This window comes from Natator depressus, chromosome 7 (genome assembly GCF_965152275.1).
Source record: "Natator depressus isolate rNatDep1 chromosome 7, rNatDep2.hap1, whole genome shotgun sequence".
In the NCBI taxonomy this organism is placed as follows: domain Eukaryota; kingdom Metazoa; phylum Chordata; order Testudines; family Cheloniidae; genus Natator; species Natator depressus.
The window spans coordinates 74518173-74540334 of record NC_134240.1 but is presented as its reverse complement, the minus strand read 5'-3'; the positions used below and the strand labels follow the sequence as shown (position 1 = coordinate 74540334).

Below are 22162 nucleotides of genomic sequence, written 5' to 3'. Positions count from 1 at the left end.
AATCCTTTTTGAAATATGTAAAATATATCCGGATTTACAATTAAATTCTTCTATCAGAAAACTGAATATAAATCAGTCAGTTTAAAAAAACCTACAGATCGTCAGTGTTCCTTTCAGCTATATGGGTGTTGACAGGTTCACAAAATTACGGCATAACGTAAAATAGTTACAAAACACTAGAAAGTCACAAGTGTACTTTGTTCTTCCGAACAGTGTTTTATAAATCTTTACTTTTTGTAATACTCATTTGTGTGCTCTTGATGACTGATAAAGATTTTGTTTTCCTCTGTACCCTCAGCTCTAAAAATTGAATGCATTTTAATTTGATTAGGTTTTTGTGAACACTGAGTGAAATCCTAGCCCTATTGAAGTCAATGGCAAAACTCCCATTGACTTCAATAGAGTCAGGTTTTCTCCCTCGGTGACAGGAAATCAACCAATGTGGCCAAAGCTCTATTAGAATATCACCACATCATTTGTTCAGTGTCTTTATTGTACATAGCTCTCAAAAGGGAGCAACATTTTTCTTTGGGTGTTCTTTGCATTTCAAATTCAGTAACAGTATATAAAGATAACCGCAGCTCTCATTTTATCCTTAAGATAAACATAGTGACTGAGTATATTTGACTCTGCAAGTAATTATATCACCATCTCTTAAAGTATATAGTGATAGGAAATTTTCTAAAGTGGTAGAAACTTTTGCAGCGTAAGGTTGGACTAAATCATATTATTTAAAATTTTCAATGCAAGAGATATCGATTTACTTGGTTTTATTTGGAAAAAGTGTATTGAGCAGATTAAAACTGCAAGACAGTTTGTGTAAGAAATGGGCACAATATTGCATTGAGGAAGCTGAATGCAAATAGACTTGTTAACATTATTTTAGATTAACTGAGTCACAGGGACGTGTTTCAATATGGTAAACATTTGTAGCGTGAACAGGACCTAACCAGTGCCTTTGTAACTACCAGTAATCTCCCCAGGGTTTTTTGCTTGGTTTTGTGGACATGGTTCAGTTCTGTCCTCAACTTCTAACTATTTGTTCATTGATTTAGTGATGGTTATAGTGTAGGAGAGCGCTGTAATTACCAGAGTTTATTTTCAGTACTTCATCTATTAAGTGTCTTTCAAAATCTGGCAAGGTCCATCTCCAGAAGAAAAGATTACAGCCTCCTGCCAACTGTATTTTAGGAGAAAGCCATAGCTTCTGCTGCTACCTAGAGTAGTTAATTTGTGTAACACAATGTGGGCAAACTGCTTAACTTAGGCAGATGATAAAAGTTCTGCCAGTTTATCCAGGTTTTTACCTCAGTCTGCTGCAGTTTCCCTCCAGGTTGAACATTAGGTAGCCAGTTCTCATCCAGCTGCCAGTCTGGTAGACAGTAGAAGAGAGTTGATCATCCATATTGTGGGTGCTCTCTCTGGTTAACAGTATCAAAGAAAATTGCTTATTTATTACTTGTTAATTTAAAATATTGCATTATTTGTAGCTAAAATGCAAACATAGTGCTGGTTTTCCTCTGGAGTAAAAAACTTACTTTTCCTTTGGAAAAAAAGTCTTATAACATTGATCAGAATTTTTATTTTCCACAGATTTATTTAGGCGTAACATTTGTATTACCATGGTGTCTGGGAGCCCTAATTGTGTACCGGGATGCCATTCTGCTAGGGGCTGTCATTCTAACTAAGTTCTACATTAAACTACTAAAAATGTCAACAGGTTAACAGTGAGACTTGTGTACTTCACAAAGAAGTGTTTAAAATTTTACTTGAATTCCCTATGGTGATGGTCAGTTTTTTTATGCACCTATTTTGTAAATTCATTAATGGAGGCTAGATGGCAGTAAAAGAACACTTTCTATTGCTGTAAGAGTGAACTTGAATTGCACATTAGCAAAGGCAGCTGTAACCTAAAAATTGGTGAAGGCTTGACTCAACAGGATTGCTGCTGATTTTTCTGGTATTTTTCCCTAATGCTGTTTCTAATTTTTGTTGTTGTTGTTGTTGGTGTTACCATATGTCAAAATACATAACTAACAGTAAACTATTCTATAAAAACCACTAAGCATAGCTGACTACCTGTGTTACAAAAGTAATACTGTAGCTTAACCTAATAAAATCATAATTTTCTGCCTGCATACCATACAGCCAGGAAGAACACGATGGCTTTTTAAAATGTTTTCCAGAATAATAGAGATTTTAAGAGACTGTTGCTTCTGATCATTAAAAATAAAATGTCTGTCTGGTATTGAACATGAAAGCCTACTTGCATTTGTTGCCATGGCAACTGTCTCCTCATAGGAAATACTAGTGATGTGTGGTTTAATTATATCCAGTGTGACTTGTGGTATACTGTATTAACTTTGTTCCTATCTTCAGCACTTTATTGGTGTCCCTTAGGGCTCCATCTTTTGTTTCTTCCTCTTTTTCCTTGATACTATCTTCCCTGATGGTGGGTGACTTCAACAGTACTTGTTGCTTTATTTACAGTACTATTTCTACAATGACTTCTCTTTCTCTTTTCAGTCTTGCAGGAGGGAATATCTGTCACTTTCTTTTTTTTCTGGATGCCCAGTTACTCATTCAAACTCTATTATGAAATGGTGAAAAAAAGTGATTTTCTTCCTCCAGTCTCGTTGGTATCCATGTCAAGAATTCTACCATTCTTCAGGTTTACCTTCCTGGGGTTGTATTAGATTCTCCTCCCTTTCCTGCTGTCTACGTCCAGTCTGTTGTCAAATCCTACAAGTGTTTCTTCTGTATCTTCAAAATTTGACTCTTCCTTTCTATCTCAAGTGCTATAACACCGATTCATTTTTCTGATCATCTTTCCCTTAGAGAACCAATCATTTTCTTTCTGGCCTCAGATTCTCACATTGCACCCCTCACATCTATATAACATGTTGCCTCTAATATTTTCCTCACCTACCACTTCATCCACCTCTTCCCCTCGAGGTCCTGACATGGGCCTTCTCAAACTATGTATTGCATTGAAGCTCCTTGTTTTCCGTGCCTAGCACAGCAGAAGGGTCATGTTAGCCCTAGTCTCCTCTCCAGTTTTATATATACAATTTTATGTGAAATTAGTTAATATTTCATAATGAGATAGTCCACCTTCAAAACATGTTAGAATTACGTTGCAAAGATATAAATTCTCTGAGTATGGATTTTAGACTAGAAATGGAGTCTACATAATTTTGTTATATTAAATATATCTATCATAAATATTTTCCTTTCTCAAACTGTGGTTATGTACTAAAATGTACAGATCTGTACGAACATAAGTATTTTTTTCTGCCTCTTCTCCCACACCAAAAAAAAAAGTATACTTACCCCCTAGAATTGATCTCTGCCTTCATCCAGCAGAATATGAAATAAAGCAGTGGAGACTACCAAAGAAAGTGAATAACTTCGAAAATATGCCACAAAATGTATTGGTCAGGTATATTTTGGACTTATAAAAAAAACTCCACACCAAAGCATGCTGATCCAAAATTCTGGTGTTTTTGTCATATGTTCAGAATCACAAAAATGCTTCTGCTAATCACAGAATTGCAAATATAAAACATGCTGGTTGCTTCTGCAGCTATCATATAAAAGATAACAAAGCAATATGATGATAAATATGAAAAAAATGCAAGAAAGAGTATTACTTCATGTATTCTTGTATGTTTTGATTGCATCGCTGCCATATTGGCTGAGTATTATTGACACTAACACTGCCCTGCCAGTTGCTTCAGTGGAGAAAATATTCAAATATAGTTTTGTATTTAGTGACAATGAAGTCGGAGTAAAGCTTTAAAGTGCTCTTTCAGCCAAAAGCAAATGAGAAATGAGCTCTCTTAGAAAAACTTTTAGTGCTCCTGTCAAGCAGGCTAATAATTCCTGCATATTTCACTTTAGAGCAAACAGCCTTACAAAACAACAAATCACCCAAACTGTGGAAGAGTTATTGTCCAAAAAAGGCATCACCAAAGAAAAAATTGAATGCAAGAAAAATAAACTTAATTCATCATGAAATCCTATGAGCTACTGAAGAAATAACATGTACCGTTTCCAACCTAAAGAAAATTTCTCTGCCATTGCTAAAGTGGGCAGTGAGGCATTCTCTTGCCCATCAGTAATAGACAAGTCTTAGGCCAAGAAACAGTCTCCCTTGGCAGAAGAGTAGACTGAGGAAAAATTTCAGCCCAAGTTGTCTAGGACCATGAAGTGCAACACTTATTTGGTGAAAGGCTGCTGTGAATATGACAAAGCATGCATATGAAGTCTGCTATTTTGACCTAACATGGAAAGGGAGAATTTACTTGTTCACTTAACTGTAGAAAAATCCTGGTTTCTCTTTTTCCACCAGCAGTTTTACAAATGGAACTTTCCAAACACGTTTGAGATCTGAAATCATAAGTGTTCTTGAAGCTCTTGATTTTTAACCTTAAGCATAGAGTTAAAACTCCTTTTTACAGTCTTGTTAATGGCAACAGTAGCTGTGTATCTGTTTGTTTTTTGTGATGATTTTATTTGTGATGATTCACACACTATAGATTAGAGTTCACTCAAATATTGTCTTGGGACCCCAGTCCTGCACCTGTACTAGGTCTCCTTGAAGTCAGTAGAACTCTACATGTGCCCAGGTCTCCATGTCTGTAGGATTGGGGCCTTGGTCATATGCACATAAGCCTTTCACTGTTCTACCTTTGATCCTTCTCTGTAGACAGAAAAACCTATGTGGGCTAAATTCCTGCTTTAGAGGGGACTCTGTACATGTACCATAGAGGTAGTGGATGTATTTTTCCCCAAGTTGCTGTTTACAAATTTTTAATATATTGACACTTAATATTGAAACCCGTTCCATTTTTTATCTTGTTCTCTAGAGAATTAATCAATGCCACTCCTTTTCAGTTTTCTTACAACCTTCCCACTCTGTCCTGTCTTTTCTGCTGCCACCTTCACCCATGAAATACTAGGAGCTGAGTATGGTGTGTTCAGGGCTCTATCCATCTGGCCTGGGTATTTCAGACTTCAGTAGTCTGGAACTCCAATCCCCTGAGTAGCAGCAGTGCATTGCATTTCCACTGGTTTGCTAAACTGCCCCTAGATATTTTGTTATGGAATTCTACTTAACTTTGAAAGTAACAAGAAGGAAGGAGCACTTGCCTACTGAATAACTTCCAAACATATTTGATTACATTTGTCTTACCTTTCACTTTGTCATAGCTTTCCTTGTTGTGTTAGCCAATTATCAAAATATTCATGATTAACTTAAGTATGTGTTGCTCACAAAAAGTGCTGGCCTATTTGTCCTGGAAAAATGTTGGAAAGACAGCTCTGGAGAATAAGGTCCTGGAATCACAGACAGCACAGACAATGGTATTGCAAATGCACCACTCTCTTCTCACTCACTGATCTGCCCTCATTTGGAGGATCCTCCTCCAGGAGTGAGGGGGAGGTCCAAGTGTCATGTCCACTCCATGATTGATCTCTTTTCTGAAACTGCCAACAAGACTGTCTCTGTAGTTGTGGTAGTCTGTGATGTGGAGGACTCCACGAGGAACTGGATTGAAACTACCAACTCACATAGATAATCAAACAGACAATTACTCTCCTTGGCTGGCTGAGCCATGGAACTAGAGATTGTTTCTTCTCCTATTACTAATCCCCTAAATCAATGGCTTGCTTTGCAATTACTCTTTTCTTCCTATTTGATGATGTGATATGAAGTCATTGTGCTGAATTTGATGTATATATTTCCATAGCAACAGACTGATAAACATAGGATTATGACTTCATTGCTATGTTAAACCAGAGGCAAAGCTTTTATTTAAATACTGACTTCTTCAATAATCAAAAAAGGAATACAGGTAATGACTGGCCAATCATTTGTCATTTTTGTGAACTGTTAAAAACTAAAATTCTTTGAAAGTGGACTTTCAACAATTTCTGGACGATTGCCTTTCTGGATTGTCAGCACTTTCAGAGGCTGTACTTTGAAGACATGCATAATAATGTTAGGAGAAAAATATTTTTCATTACTGTTTTTTTAACTTGTTTTTATCTTAAACTGCTAAATAATGTGTTCATTCTGCCACGGTGATGATCTAAAGAGCTATATCAGAATAATTTAACCATTTTGTTTGAAGTTAAAGGTTCAATATCGAATAGGACTTGGATACAATTTTAGCTCACTTTCCCTTAGACAAAATGGGTGCTGTTGGAGCAGTGTTTCTCAAATGCGGCCACTGTGGCTGCATGCGGCCACCAGGGGCTTTTCTTGCGGCTACAGCCTCCTGGGTTGTGATTTGGGAGCGGGGAAGCAATGGCCCCTCTTCCAGGGCCACCAGTGGGGATTGGGCCTGGCCCCCCTCTGGAGAGACACAAGCTGGAGGTGCAGGCAGCTGGCGAATTCCTCACTTTCCCGGGGGTGGGGGGAGGGGGCGGCGGGCTTCGGGCTACGTACATACGGTTCCAGGCTCTGGTTCCAGGCTCACCATGCACGCCATCGTCCCTGGGCCTTGTGGCCTCCCTACCCATCTCCCCATCCAGGGCTTAATTTCTCCCAGAGCTTGCTGGGGCTGAGTAAGTCTGCTATGAAAAGTGATATTAACAAACATACAAATATCACTTTTCATTGCAACAGACTTACTATCTAGCAAGGTTTTTAAAAAAAAAAAGCAACCAAAAAAGCAAAAGAAACAACAAAAAGACAAGAACATGCAAAGCACCTTATTTGTGTTTCTATTCTGTTTAGGTCCACTGTACAGACCACTGTACATTATTTTTATTGCTGAGCCTGAAAATAACCTTACATAAATAGATTACAATGATTTTGACATGTGTATATATGCATATTTTTGTTTTCCTAAAGTTAATTAAGTACTTTAGGAAAAATTGTCAGCGCAGCCACCAGCAAGAGTTGGTGGCCTCACTGTGAGGCCACCAAAAAATTTGTTGAGACCCCCCTGGACTAGAGATTTCTGGGTTAGAATTGTTTTACTGTGAGCAAGCTGTAAAACTAATGGCTGTGAGCAGTCCTACACTTAATTTACTTTTATTTTTGGAATCTTCTCAAAGTGGATTCAGAATGTTTTTATACCTATTGAACAAACTTTTGAGTTTGTTGCAAATGAGTAGTTTATGCAAAGGTGTTATAAAAACTTGTCTGTCTTTAACTACTCTTTGACTCTCAACTCTATTTCTAGGAATAGCCACAGCAATGAAAATACTCATCTGTTCTTACTATGCATTAACTGCAATCTCTAAACTATACTTCAGTGGTCTCTGTATGAGAATGAGGCTAGAGGGACAGCCAAGCTATTAAGGCTTGTAAAGTCCAAATAAAATGATAGTTGCTTTAGAGTTTAATAGGGACTTTGACTGAGACTGTTGAAAAAGAAGCCTTTGATTGCCAAGTAAGCATTTCCAGGATCGATTCTAATTTTATTTCCAGATTTCTCAGTCATGAGGTGGAGGAACTGATATAGGTACTAAAGATTCTCGGCATAAATCTTGTAGGAACTTTCTAAGACAGACAACTTATTTTTCCACAGCTTTCTTGCAAATGGCTGAACCATTTTTGCTGAAAAATTCCCCCCAAAATTAATCTTGAGACAGACATCTAGCATAATTTTTTTTAGTCTGAACGGGTGAACTATGCTAAAGATATAAGCAACTTAAAACCTGAGTCTTATTATGGAAAATGTTAGGTGGCTTCTCTGTGTCATTACCAGCATCACCTATAATAATAAATTGTCATCACAAAGAATATGATATGTTGTTGTAAGAACAGCTGAATGCAAAGCCAAAAATAACACATTCTTATATCCTGACATCTTAATTTGTTTGCATTATGAGATAAAAATACTAAGAATAACTTACTGTAATTCAGCAAAGTATATCTGTAATTACTGCTGTGCTAAATCTTTAAGCAAGCAACTTGGAAATTTGAAATATAAATAATCTTGCTTGTTTATCTTTATTACCGCATTATGTTTGGCAGTGAAGAGTATTCAGAAAATGAAGGCTCTCTGTATCCCAGTTAAATTGCCTAGATGCAGTGGCTTAGTGGTTCTAAACTGTATTAACGCCAATTTCACAATCACTCTTGTATCTGAAAATATTTTACTTGTGTTTCAGATAATACTTTAAACTTCAGCATAATGTTAGGGGAAAAGATCTTTATAATTTTCATTTTATTTTGTTCATTTAGCAGCGCTTTATATATAGAAAGTTTCACACTTCCCCCTGTTTAAGTTCATTTTCTCTCTTTATTTATATGGATGTTTCACAGCGAAAGGGAGATTATTAAAAAAAAAGATATGATTCAAAACTGCAACAATTGCAAGGAAGGACTGAGGGTAGAGATAGTAATCTGAATCTACTTTTGAAGCTTTCTTGCATTTTAATGCAGCGGAATTCCTCAACAAATCAATCTGCATTCTAGGACAAGCGTATTGACATAACACAACAGGGTATAATATTAATAGGATATATTAAGTGGTAAACTATAGTGGTCAAAGTAATATTCATAGGTGTTTCATAGAACTGGAAGGGACCTCTAGAGGTCATCTAGTTCAGTTCCCTGCACTCATGGCAGGACTATTATCTAGACCATCCCTGACAGGTGTTTGGAGATTTTTAAGAGCAGGTTAGACAATGTTGGAGATTCCACAACCTCCCTAGGCAATTTATTCCAGTGCTTATCCACCCTGACACAATCTAAACCGCCGTTGCTTCAATTTAAGCCCATTGCTTCTTGTCCTATCCTCAGAAGTTAAGAAAAACAGTTCTTCTCCCTCCTCCTTGTAACAACCTTTTATGTACTTGAAAACTGTTATCATGTCCCCTCTGTCTTTTTTCTTTTCCAGACTAAACAAACACAATTATTTCAATCCTCCTTCCAGGTCATGTTTTCTAAACCTTTAATCATTTTTGTTGCTCTTCTCTCGACTTTCTCCAGTTTGTCCACATCTTTCCTGAAATGTGGTGCTCAGAACTGCACACAATACTCCAGTTGAGGCCTAATCAACACTGAGTAGAGCGGAAGAATTACTTCTCATGTCTTGCTTACAACAGTCCTGATGATACATCCCAGAATGATGATCACTTTTTTTGCAAGTGTGTTAATTGTTGATTTATTTAACTTGTGGTCCACTATGACCCCCAGATCTTTTTCTGCAGTCAGTACTCCTTCCTAGGCAGTCATTTCCCATTTTGTATGCGTGCAACTGATTGTTCCTTCCTAAATGGAGTACTTTGCATTTGTCCTTATGGAATTTCATCCTGTTTACTTCAGATCATTTCTCCAGTTTGTCCAGATCATTTTGAATTATAATCCTATCCTCCAAAGCACTTGCAACCCCTCCCAGCTTGGTATCGTCCGCAAACTTTACAAGTATACTCTCTATGCCATTATCTAAATCGTTGATGGAGGTATTGAACAAAACCAGACCCAGAACTGATCCCTGCGGGACCCCACTCATTATACCCTTCCAGCATGACTGTGAACCACGAATAACTACTCTGGGAATGATTTTCCAACCAGTTATGCACTCACCTTATAGTAGCTCCAACTAGGTTGCATTTCCCTAGTTTGTTTATGAGAAGGTCATGCAAGACAGTATCAAAAGCTTTACTAAAGTTAAGATATACCCCGTCTACTGCTTTCCCCGCTATCCACAAGGCTTTGGGTATCTCAGTCACAGAACCAAATATCCAGTATTGCAATAACATTATGCGTCTGTCTCAAAACCATGGTTTGTTTTGTTTTGTATTTTGTTTTTGTGATACACAGCTGGTCAACGTGTGAGGCTAATCTAGACAAAGTAATGAGTGTTAAAATAGTAATGTTCTACTTTCAACCTCAAGTTAAATCTGCAATACTAGGTGCAGTTTTGTAATCTTGTCCTTTTTTTATACAATCTTTCTTTCCTTAAATATGAGAGAGAATGCTAAGGATTAATGAAAGGCTTCAGAGACTAAGCTCTACACATCTGTATTGCTGAATGTAAGTTTCTTTCCACTCCATAAGCAGTGTATGAGAGTATTGTAGATGCTCCACTGTCATCTACTTTAAACCATTTTGAGCAACAGCAGACAAGTATAGAAAATTAAGTTGATGCTAAGATATTAGCTCCTGTTTTAACTGAATTTCAGCTAGGAATATTTCAATAGCATGAACATCTTTTCATTACAATTGATACTATAATTCAGACATTCTTTCTTTAGCAATTTTTAAGGTTAGATTGACCCTCCTGATTGTTTGCTAAAATAACTTTGTGCCAATATTGGGAGTGTGCGACAAATCAAATGGAAATGCTTAAATACAAATTGAAATGTGAAAGTAGCCTATTTTTGATCTTTTTATTGATAACATACCCACTATGTACTACTTTAGAATCTGGTGATATGCTGTAGTGCATCCATGTTTTTGCCGCTGTCTGTTGCATCATAGGAAAAAGTGCTCACATATATCTCAATAGTCAAAGAAATAGTATTTAAACTTCATTTGATGCTCTCTGTGTGAAATGCCACCTATCTCCCTAAACGGGGGGGGGGGGGGGGACTTGATGGGGCCAACAGTGAAAGGGGACAGTCACAGCAGTGAGGGAGGGAGACAAATGCTGAGGGACGCCAGATAGCTCCTCCCCACTGGGAGTCTCTGGCACCCGTTGGCCAGATGGGAGGAATGGGTGCTGATTGAACAGCATTCCCCAGCTTCCAGGATTTAACCTGGAGCAGGGGCTGTGTGTAGTGTCTCTTGGCTCCATTCCAGCAGCTGCATCCTACTCACCCTGAACTAGGAATGGAAATCTGGCCTGACAAATGCTGCAGATCTAGCTGATCTCCTGTTTTGGGCATCAGGAAGGAATTTTTTCACCCATGGGCCAAGCCACAATGAATTAAGTAGGGATGCACTTAGTTCCGAACTGAGGTACTTGGCATGAGTTATTGTTTCGTCACAACTTGCAATCAGTTTCCAGTTTGGGTAAAAAGATAAAATTGAATGATTCTCAGAGGTTAAAAACCTGGACCTTGGGCTCATGGGTAGGGTGAGACCTTGTGGCATTTCCAGGCCAAGGTCCGACCGTATGGCCCTTGCAGGCCAAGGTCCCCACCCTTCTGCACTCTGTGTGCCCCTAGCAGAGGGAGGGTGTTAAGACTCAGAGAGTCCTGGGGGGCGGGGGTGGAAGGTAGGCTGAGGAGAGCCTACTCTAGGTTATGGGTTATATTGTAAGGAGCCCTGTAACTGCCATGCTGGAACCAATTAAATATCTGGAATAGGAGAGTGTGTGTGAGGGGCAGGTAGTGCCCCTCCCCTATGCTAAAGTTTAATAAAAGTTGCTGCCTGCTGCTTAATTCCATGCACGTGTCTCATTTTGCTGCTGTACCCAGGCCAGGCGCATGGGACACACACTCTTTGTGTAGTTCTGGCAGGCTGAGCTGTTTACAGAGGAAGTACTGATTTTAAAATTGCATCTGACAAGGCAGTAAAGAATTGAGTCAGACTGCTCTAAATTTCGCAGTGGTCTGACTGCAAGCCCAGAGGATGCGCAAACTTCCCTTGCTAGTATACAGTACATTATTTTGTCTCCATTCAGCATTGTCATAGTATAGGGGATGCAAGACTGTTTTACAATTTAAGGGTACATTTTTCTGGGGGTTTTTTAAAACAGAAAAACAGCCTAAAGTTTGCTCACCTCATTGCAAGTCAAATTTTCATAAATAAGCATGAATAATTGTTGCTGATGTACTTTTAAAAAGTATGTCTGAGTTTTCAACAAACATGCTCTTTTGAAAATCTTTGGCTATTTTTTTGTCCACAGGAAAGTGTACATATCACACACTTCCAAACATCCCAGCAATACAGTATGAGTAGTTCTTATTAAAGACCTGATTTACTGGTATCTTATGACTTTACACGATACATGATTTTTTTTATAGTATACATAGCAGGAAAATACTGATGAGACAACATAGAGCCAAGTGTTGGACATAAATATTGGTCATCTTTCTGTTGCATCTGTGTCAATGCACTTCTAGAACCCATGCCCTAAAGCTCTAAAATCCGGACATCTTCCATTTGCGTTCTAAAGGAAGATTTCCATTAGCTATAAGCTATAGAAAAGGACCCTTATCCTTATATTCCTGTGAAATTACAACCCATCATACATCCGATGAAGTGAGCTGTAGCTCACGAAAGCCTATGCTCAAATAAATTTGTTAGTCTCTAAGGTGCCACAAGTACTCCTTTTCTTTTAACTCGTCAATAGAGGAAGATATGCCCACTCATGCATATAGTATTCAATCCTGCTTCCACTGGAAGTCAAAAGTACAAAATTATTAATACAGTTCGAAGCAATATTCAACCCACTAACTCAACAGCAAAAATCATCAATAACTTTTCTTAATTACAGTCTTTCTTAGAGTATAATTGAGGTGTGAAGTGTTCTAAAAGACTGCATCTTATGGAAGAATCAAAGGATTACCTTTTAGAGCAAGCAGGAGAGAAATGTTAGACATATATCAACAACACAGCAGAGTAACTTTTTAATGATTAGTAATCCAAACATAATTTGAATTGCCTTCAAATGTCATAGAAACGTTTTCCTTTGGCTTCAGAAGAAATCTGGCATTTTTCAGCCCAAATGAGTTTTCCCAAGCCATGGTGAATAGGGGTGCTACTATAGGGTATTCAAGTGGAAGCTCATTCACCTTGAACCATGGAGGGATTACTGCCATTTCAATAAAGAATTGTTAAATATTCTAGTTCTTTTTAGTGTTAGGAATTTTCAAACACTGAATTTTTTTTTTTTTTCAGTTTACACTACACTCTTAGTTGCCTCCCTAAACTTATGGTACTGTCACTGGTGGAGGTGAAGTGATAAACGTTCTGGTCCCCCATACTACTGTGCCTTCTTCAGGGAAGAAGGGAAGTTAGCAAATGGTTTAGATGCCCAAATGCAACAGGATTGTTTCTTTTAAGTGATATTGCTTCACATTTTGATCAATTAATCTTGATTTTGAAAAAAGATTAGCACATATATCAAGAAATGAGAGCAGAAAGGTTTTAGTTGTAAGAGATCACAAAGAAATTAGGCAATCAACAAAACAGGATCTTTAGAAAAGAAGAAAGGCCCTGCCTAGCGTTTTCTTCAGTTTGAGAGGAAGACAAGCTGCTACAAAGCATTGTCTCACAACCTCGACCTTTAAAATTCTATTGGATTATGTGTTGGTTTTATAGTTTTCATTACTAGTTGACACTCAAAGCCTCTGCATTGTTAAAGACCTGTATGGATATGCAAATCAGGATTTACAGCTGAAATTTCCATAAATATGATGCCAAGTCTGAAGCTAAATATCCCAGTTAGTGTGATGACTTCCAAAAAGTTATCTGGCTATCCTCAACTGTGCTCAATAAATAGAGGCTATCATAAGGCAATTTTCTATATGAAAAATCTAGCATTCTCACATACAGTGTGAATATAATTCCTTCAAAAATGGTTTCTTTTCTGAAGACTAACCTGCAGGATATTTAATAAAATTGGTGAGGTGTATATGAAAAGTAATTAAATATGTGCTTTTTTGTCTGAAGAAGACAGTCAAAATATTTGGTCTGACTTCTCTCTTCTCTAGTTAATCAATAAGGTTTTTAAAAGTGAAGCCATTTTAGAAATAATCGAGTGCTACTTGCTATACTACTAGAAGCTGTTACATATAACATGGGATGAATACTGTTACTTAAAGGGAATTCTTTGAATGTTTTGGTTTTTTACATTTGAGGGGGGAAAGTTTCCTCTTTTCAAAGAAATAAAAAGAATGGGTTTATTAAACTTCTTCACATATATGCCATGTTGAAAGCATTAGCAGATAATGAACAAAAGCAAATAAATTTTCACAACATTCCAAGGTTAGAAGCCTCACTGAAAACAAACCAAAAAAATTCCATCACAGCTGCGGCCGCCACCGCCTCCTCCATTAAAACTCTGAATTTTGAATCACCGCATTCATCATAAGTCCCTGACTACTTGAAGACAATCTCTCTTTGTCAACTATGGTCACTTATGCTGAAAAAATGCATTGCTGCTATTTCTTAGCACTAAAGCTTGTGCAAGTTCTAACACATGCAAGCTAAGATTTTCAAAAATGAATGCTTAACGTTAGGTTTCTAAGTCCATATTAGACCTATATAGGTGGCCTGATGCTCAAAAATGAGTGGTTTCATGGTTACCGGGCTAGCTGCACCTCTGGCCTCTTCTCTAGTCTCTCGAAGTGCACCCTCACTGGTGTTAGGCCTCATGCCTTGTGCTCTCCTGGGGCACAATCATGCAGTTCTACCCCTCTTAAACTGGTGCTGGGCTACAGTGCATTGTTGATCAACTGTGCCTTCCCCAGCAGGTCCAGCTGTGTTTGGGTAGTGACCAGTGGTAAATAAAGCGATCAGACAGCTGCCTTAAACTAAAATATTGTTTTAATCTTAAGGGTAAGAACCAAATAGAACATGAGCAAAAGGCTTACCGTCCCCCTGGACACCTAGGAAGGTTAGTTTCTTCAGACCCGGAAGCGAGTGTCAGTTTGTTCCCCTGCAAACAGCTCCCAAACCAATGCTGCTTCTCCACAGAAACTGTCTTTTAAACTGGTTTTTATAGTCCTTTTGATCTGTTCAGCTATGGTAAAATGAGCTTTGTATCTGGCTGGAGCCAAGAAAGTAGATCTTAGCAGTTATTAGCTAAGGCATTGTCTTTTAGCAACACCCCTGCTTTCCCCTTTTCCCCAAGTGTTTACCTGGACGTGTTTTATCTGGAGCCTTTGTTTTGCCTTCCTGCTTGTTTCCCTAAAGCTCTGTTAAATTAACTCCATATAGTCCTGCAGTAAACATCCTAATAACCATGTCCTATACACTTTTAATAAATTATTACAGAATAGCTCCATGTCCTTTACGGTTTGTACCCAACAAATTGAAAAAACAAATTTTAAAATCTTGGCCACAGTATTTAATAGTTTCCAATGGAAGTAGCATAAAGTTAATGAAATTGAGAAGTGGAAAAGTTGATGGCCAAGCCTTATGTAAAGGTGCAACTGTTAAATTTATACTAGAGCCTATTCAGTATACTGTACATTGGTATCATTAACCAGGGAAGCAGCAGCTTAGTTTCATTTCAGAAGGAATTTTCAGAAAACTCATAATAAAAGCAGATGTAGTAATTGCATTATGATGCAATAGTAGTATTTTGTTTGGGGTGTCATTTATGTAAAATCCAATTCAAAGTTCAACTTCCAGTAAGTTGATGTACAAAAATAAAACCATGACTAGCTAGATACTGGCTAGCAGTAAATTCTGAAGAGCAAGATTTCTAATAGTGGTATACCTTCTTAAGAATTAAGACACCAAGAATTTTAAATCAGATATTGTCCTGCCAAGGTATGTTTTATCTCATCTAGAGTGTATTGCACCACAGTATGTAATATCCTACAACTAAGATGGTGTAGCAAAATAGTATTCAGTTTGCTGAATTGTGTATGCTATGATCATACTGATGTGAATAGTCCATGCACACTTTATCTGATAACCAGAACTTTGCTGAATTTAATGCAGGCTCAATTTCTTTGTCACCAAAAATATATCATGCTTTAAGAAAGAAAAAGGTGTCCAATGTTGTTGAATCAACATGAAGTCAATTGGGATTCAAATTGTCACTTTTCACACCTCAGTGCCATCTGTTTAGAGATTTTTTGGCAGAAGTACAGCACTAGATACCATGATGGTTGGCATATTAGACTAGAAAGCATGTAGGAAATTATGTCAATAGTAGTAACACGGAACAGTAGAAAGCATTTCATGAGTGCATGATGGCTAGGAGATGTGACTCTCATTCATAGAGAGCATGGATTCTCAATTTGGTGTTTGTGACCATGTTTCCTTTCTTTATGGCTAGATGGGGAGGGGAATCTCATAATATTTTTTTTCCCCTAAAGTGAGTTTGTGGCATGGAAAAGGTAGATAACCACTGCTGTAGTGCAAGAAGATTTCAGTGACTTCCAGACCAGCTTTCTCGTGCTTACAGGATAAAAACTTAAAATAAAATTTAAAAACTTGCAGATTTCAGGGAAAGTTGATAAATTGTGTTTACAGCTAATCCTTAAATGGTATTCTTAAAATTATTGATTATTTACTTGCACTACTGGTGTTGATAAATTGTGTAGTGAGTTGCTTGACCACACTTTAGTTCAAGAGACCAAATGGCCAATATCAGTCAGGTTTATTGCTGTAAGTCACCAATAATATAGTACAAGAAAAAGCTTCTATATGATACCAGTCTCTGGGAGGCTGTCTCATGCACTATTGTTACATTTACTTTATGCAGAAGGTATGCTCCCAAAGTTATACATTTCAGCTGGTGGTATTTGTAGGAGGATTTTCTAAGTTACATGTCACTAATATCCAACCCATCCATTTGTCCCAATTCCTTAACTTGTTCTGTTCCTTTCCTTATTTTTGGTTTGGATACTAGCATTCAGGTGTTCTGTGAGAAACTCCCTGCCTGTTGCTCTGGTAAAATAATCATATCCTGGTCCTGACAGATATACTATCTTCTTAAGCCAAAGCTTACTTCAACTAATGCAAGGAGTTATGGGATACTTAGCATAAGTGAAAAGGTTTATAGTAAAGGTACAGGTCAATTTAGGCTGTGTGTGTGTGTGTGTGTGTGAGAGAGAGAGAGAGAGACAGAAATATAATATATATGCTAACCCGTATATATTGGTGAACACTAGTGTCATGTTATAAAATAATAATCAAGGGTTTTTGGATGCTTTTGTGAATTGTAAGTAGATTTCTGGAATATTTTGGCACTAGTCAGCAGTCTCTGCTTTGGCTGCTTCTGGTCCTACCAGGCAGAGTCTCTAGCTGGGTTTTGCTATAATGTATGCATTGGATAAGTTGCTAAGGTTGCTAAATTCTGGGCAAGTTGCAACCCATGACTGCCATGTAATTTACTTTTACAAAAAGGGCTCATTCTTGCTTTTATCCAGTATGCTTGGTGTTTTTAAGAAGAGAGTAAAAATGCATGCTAATGAGAATAATATACTACATGTTTTGCAATCAGTAGTGACCTATACTCAAGATCTATGTTGGGGATGCCTATATAGTTGTCTCAAGCCAATGATAATAGCCCTTTACTTTCATGAACACGAAACTGATTGTCAGGAGACTAAGTGGGGGGGAAATAATGAAAGTAATCATAGATAGTTGTTAAAATTATACAATTATTAGACAGATTTGAAGTCTCTGGCATGAAGTTATTACAATAAGGTTTTCCAAACAACCTGCTGGAAGTCCGATAAACCTCTCTTAATACCTGTAAATAGGTGTGGCTACTCAAGATGTTAAAACCCTACTGACAGCCAATTAAAAATTCAGATACATATAACACTGATGTGCGTCATGCAGGTTTCATAGCTTACACCCAGTCATTCAGAAACACAGCATATTAATACATGTGTTGTAGGACATTGATCTAGAATGTCAAAGATGTTTGTGTTTCCAATTACCTTCAGGAGGTATTTAACCTTATATATGGCTATTCAGTATCCCTTACTGTAATATAAGTAGTCTTGTGCTTGTTAAAGTCTACCATAGAAAAGCAGTAAATCTAGAAGTGTAATTAATATATTTTCCTGAAAATGTACATGTGCATTCACACTCATGTTGCAGTGGATAAAAAACATTGATGACGGAGCTGCATAAAATATGTATTCAGCACCAAATTGGATCTGCATCACAAACAAAAAGCCTAATTTGCAGAACTACTTAAAGGTGCTCATATGGACTGTATTGACAATGTGTGCTGTTGGCAAAGTTTTATGCCAAGATTCCAGGAAGGAAAACCATTCAATAAAGAAAATACCTTGGAGATATTCAGAAGAATCAGGAATCGCACTTCAAAATGGTGCTCTTGGGCACTAAGATTCTTCGAGCATATGCAGAAACACAGTAATGGAATATTAGTTTTGGAAAACCTTTTTTAAATCAGTTTGTCCCACTTCTTAAGATAGAGATCCTCTTGTGGAAAGACAGGAGACAACTGTGTATGGGTGCCAATAACTGTTTGTTTTAGGTTTTGTTGGTCAGAAAAACCTTTGGGAAACCTTAAATTCTCAGTGAAAATTTGGGACTTTCAGCTTCTGATTGACAGACATATTAAAGGAATGTAGGTTGGTATAATTATCACATATTGGTATTCCAGACTACACCTGGATTAACAACAATAAATTTATTCATATCTGCTTCCCTTCTCTTTAAAAATCCACATCTTGTTTTTTGCTAAAGGTTAGTAGGTGCCTTGAGCAACAGAATAGAACACAGGGATTTAAATTTGCCACACCCTGCCACTCTGTTCTAAAGAGAAAAGCATAGATTAAAAGCATAACAAACTAATGTAAAATGTTGGGGTTGGCACAGGAGAAGATCTAAAAGCCAAATCCATCAAACGGTAAAGGTTTTTACCATGTCATTCCCATATATCATATTCCTTAAAGTAATTAGATCAAATAACAATCAGTAAAATAGAACTTCTGTTCACCTTTTAGGTTTAAAATAAAAGAAAGTGGTCACCACACAAAATATCACTTGAAGCAGTAGTCCGCAATTCAGCTCAGGGTTTAAAGTCCAGGATTGCTCGCTGTAGCAGATCAACATGATTGACTGGCTGGTTCAGAGGGACTGGAATCTGCCTCTGGGAAGAGATAGTATAGTGGCAGTGATGTCACTGACTGCTGCCCCTTGATAAGATGCCTTAGTGACTAGGTCTTGACTGGCCACATGGCCCCTTGAGAAGTGTGGCAGACACAGGGCGGGAGTCCTGCCTCTTGTCCGTGCTCTGCACTTCTGAAGCTTTTTTTTACAACTTTCCCACTTTCTCATTCAAGGCAAGGTACAGCGTGTTACCTGCCACTGGTTCACTGTTTGGATGTTTGGTTTAGGGCAGTGGTGGGCCTGCGGCCTGTCAGGGCAAGTCTATGGCGGGCCACCAGTCTGTTTGTTTACATTTGCACGCCCCCTGCAGCTGCCATTGGCCGGGAACTGTGAACTGCGGCCACTGGCAGCTGCGGGCAGCCGTGCAAATGTAAACAGTCTGCACGTTGCCCACCACTGGTTTAGGGTATTTGTTACTCTGGGTACTGTTGTTGAATTTTCATCCTGTAAATATAAATCTCTGTGTTAGTATTGGTTTCATAGTTTAATATTTGCATCAGAATGTCCTATTTGGATGTTAATTATTGATCTTTCTGTAATCTTGTTACGGATTGTGGGTTATGGAAGGGGAAAAGTAGGACTGCTTGCCATGTGCAGGTCCATCACTCACTTAAGTTCTAGCTGTCAATTAACTTCCTGTTTTGCCAGTGGCAAAGGAGTTTTGAGTCACCCCTGGTGCTACTTCCTGCAAAATTATAATTTTACTGAAACTTTTTAGTTGAGTAGTTTATAATTTAGAGCAGTTCCTTTGTCACTTGTACTTTACTGATGCTGGGACAGACAAATCTGATACTTGAAGTAAGGTTGTGCTAGTTTTGTTTTGACTGATTATTTTTACCCACTTTTTTGTATTGAATATTGTTATGATGTCATACAAGACTTTTCATTCTTTTGATCAATATGGGAAAAGTGGCAACATTTGTACTGTTTAACTTTATTAATAAAAATTCAGGAAGCTAACTCTTTAATGAGCTGATATTAACTAGAAAATCCTCATTTGTAAAGCGAGCAAATGAGTTGCGCAAAGGTTTAAAAAATTCTAACTGGAGAAATCGTATTGAAAAGTACTAAGCCAATGAACAGAGACACCTTCAGAGAAACCTCAAGACACCAAGCAGAAAATATGCGTTGGTTAGATTTTAACTGTTTACGGAGGCATTGTTACTGTGTCAGGCTTCCAGAGATGTGATAATTAGTAGCCTTACTGTAAAGCACTTGCACTGGGTAGTGTTGACTGATCCTGCAACTGGAGAAAGAGGAAACGTGTTGTCTTGAACATAAACGCAGTGTAACTATATTGTAAAATAAAAATATGCCACTTTATGGCAAGGCAGTAAGGTAACTATCATGTAAGTGAGAACATTGTTTATGCACACAGTTCTTTTCCCACATTCATCTTTTTCTTGTAGGATATCTTGAATAACCTTGATTCGTGTGATCTCGAAGATGATGATCTCATGCTTGATGTGGACCTACCTGAGGACACACCTTGTGACAATGGTTAGTGAAGTACTTAAGCCTTGGTTGAATGTGGTCTAACAACCTAACCTAATACTCCAGATGCACAACTCAACCCAGTGTTATGGATCTGTTATGGAAATTTGCAGAACAGAAGCTGGTCCAATAAAAGATATTACCTCACTCACCTTGTCCTAGTGTGGTGGAAGTGTCAGTCATTTTTCCAGTTAAGGTTGAGAAGAGTTTTGTACTTGAAGCAGGGCTTTAACTACTTTGCTATGTATAAATAATTATATCTTCCCCCAAACTATTGCACTTACAGAATGAATTTTGTCGGGATTTACAAACAGATAAGTTATTATTTTGAGTTACATTTTTTAAAAAATTGCTCCTTTGAGAAAATTAGAGTCTGGTGGCAGACCATTTTTTGTCCTAATTTTCTTAACAGAATAACAGTGAATTCAAACTTTCCATTCAGTTTTTTTTAAACTCACTGGAGTCTCATGTGTTGGCTACATTTGAGGAAACATTTTAGGATCAGTGATCAGTTTTTGCCATTTTTCTTTACAATTAAAAGATTCTCCTTCAGCTGACAAATAACATTCCTCTGCAGAGAATTCCACAAAGAACTGCCATATTAAACATAATTTCCATATTCTGTTTTGAATGAGACTTAGGTTACAGAAATCCTAAGTTAAGATGCAATCTTTTTGAAATGGCCATGACCTTCTATAGTTCCTATTGGGAGTGAAGCCAAACTTCCCTTAGGAAAGATGGTAGCCCCTATGCTGCCAGCGGTGGTGGGGGGATGGTGGTGAAGATAATGCAGTTCTAGTTCCTTTCTGCAGAGAAACTGGGCTGCTTTCTAGTTTTCAGGAATGAGTTTTACTTCATTTTCTAACTTTTGTTAGGTCAGGAGACCCAGCCACCCTTCTCCACTCTCCTCCATATTATTCCATCTCCATTCCAACTCCTTCTGGCTGGACAAACTTCCCAAATTTCTGATCCTATTGAAGAAACAAATGAAAAAGTAAAATGTGATATCCAGGCACATGTGTATATATTAAGACGTTCTTGCCTGCACAACATGATCTGTGCAATGGTGTTAAAGTCCAGATGGTACTCAGGCAACCTGACACAATGCAAAGAACCCTGGACCAACAGGCCATATAACACACACATTTAAACTTGACATTGCCTGTGCAGCCAGCTGCTTCCAGGGGTGAGAGAAATATATGCAGGAGCAGAGAAAGATAAAGCATTCTTCCACCCAGCACTGCTCTTTATGGCTGATTGCTACCTGTAATTGCTTTATATAAACAAAGCTTTTAAAGATCTCATTAGATAGTCATCTTTAACTTGACCAGCTTAGTATGTTCTAATGTACAGTTTGTCTTGATTAGAGTTTTAAAAAGTATTGATTGAGTTAGAGAAGGCGATGTAACTTCGCACCCTTAAATCCTAGTCTAGACGAAGTCCTTGGGGTACTGGAATTGACCAAAACCAGCCCTTTTAATAACAGAGAGCTGACATTGGACAGCAGATGCCAGGGCACTATGAAGGGGTGTATCTTGCCCTCCCAGCCCTATCCCACAATTCAGCTTTAACTGGGATGGCCAGTACCACTTAACATAATTTTAAAAATAAATAAATAGAAATTTTGGCTAGACATGACTGCAATGCCCTGTCATGTGAAAGTAAACATTCAGTAAGACAAGGACTTCTGCAGATCTCTGCCTCATTGACTGTGCTCCTCAACTCAGTGAAGGAGAAGCTTCTGCCTCATTGAGTGCATACCTTATTGCAGCTAAAAACGTTATGCTTGAGGTGAAAAGTTTTTTCTGAATGTACATATCAGTGTTTGCTGGGGATATGTATATTCACTGCACAGCTAAGTTAACCACAAATGCATGGAGCTGGCAGATCACTTTTAAAAAAAATTACTGTGACTGCACA

At 37.9% G+C, this 22162-nt stretch overlaps 1 protein-coding gene across 9 annotated transcripts in view; it reads left to right on the top strand.

The window, feature by feature from the left end:
* Positions 1–22162, top strand: part of CCSER2 (coiled-coil serine rich protein 2) — a 131075-nt gene that overhangs the window by 36044 nt on the left and 72869 nt on the right. For all 9 annotated transcript variants that reach the window (XM_074958782.1, XM_074958781.1, XM_074958787.1 and 6 more), the window contains exon 4: positions 20158–20248. In XM_074958782.1, the coding sequence (XP_074814883.1) occupies positions 20158–20248 (91 nt within the window). The remainder of the gene's footprint in view (positions 1–20157; positions 20249–22162) is intronic.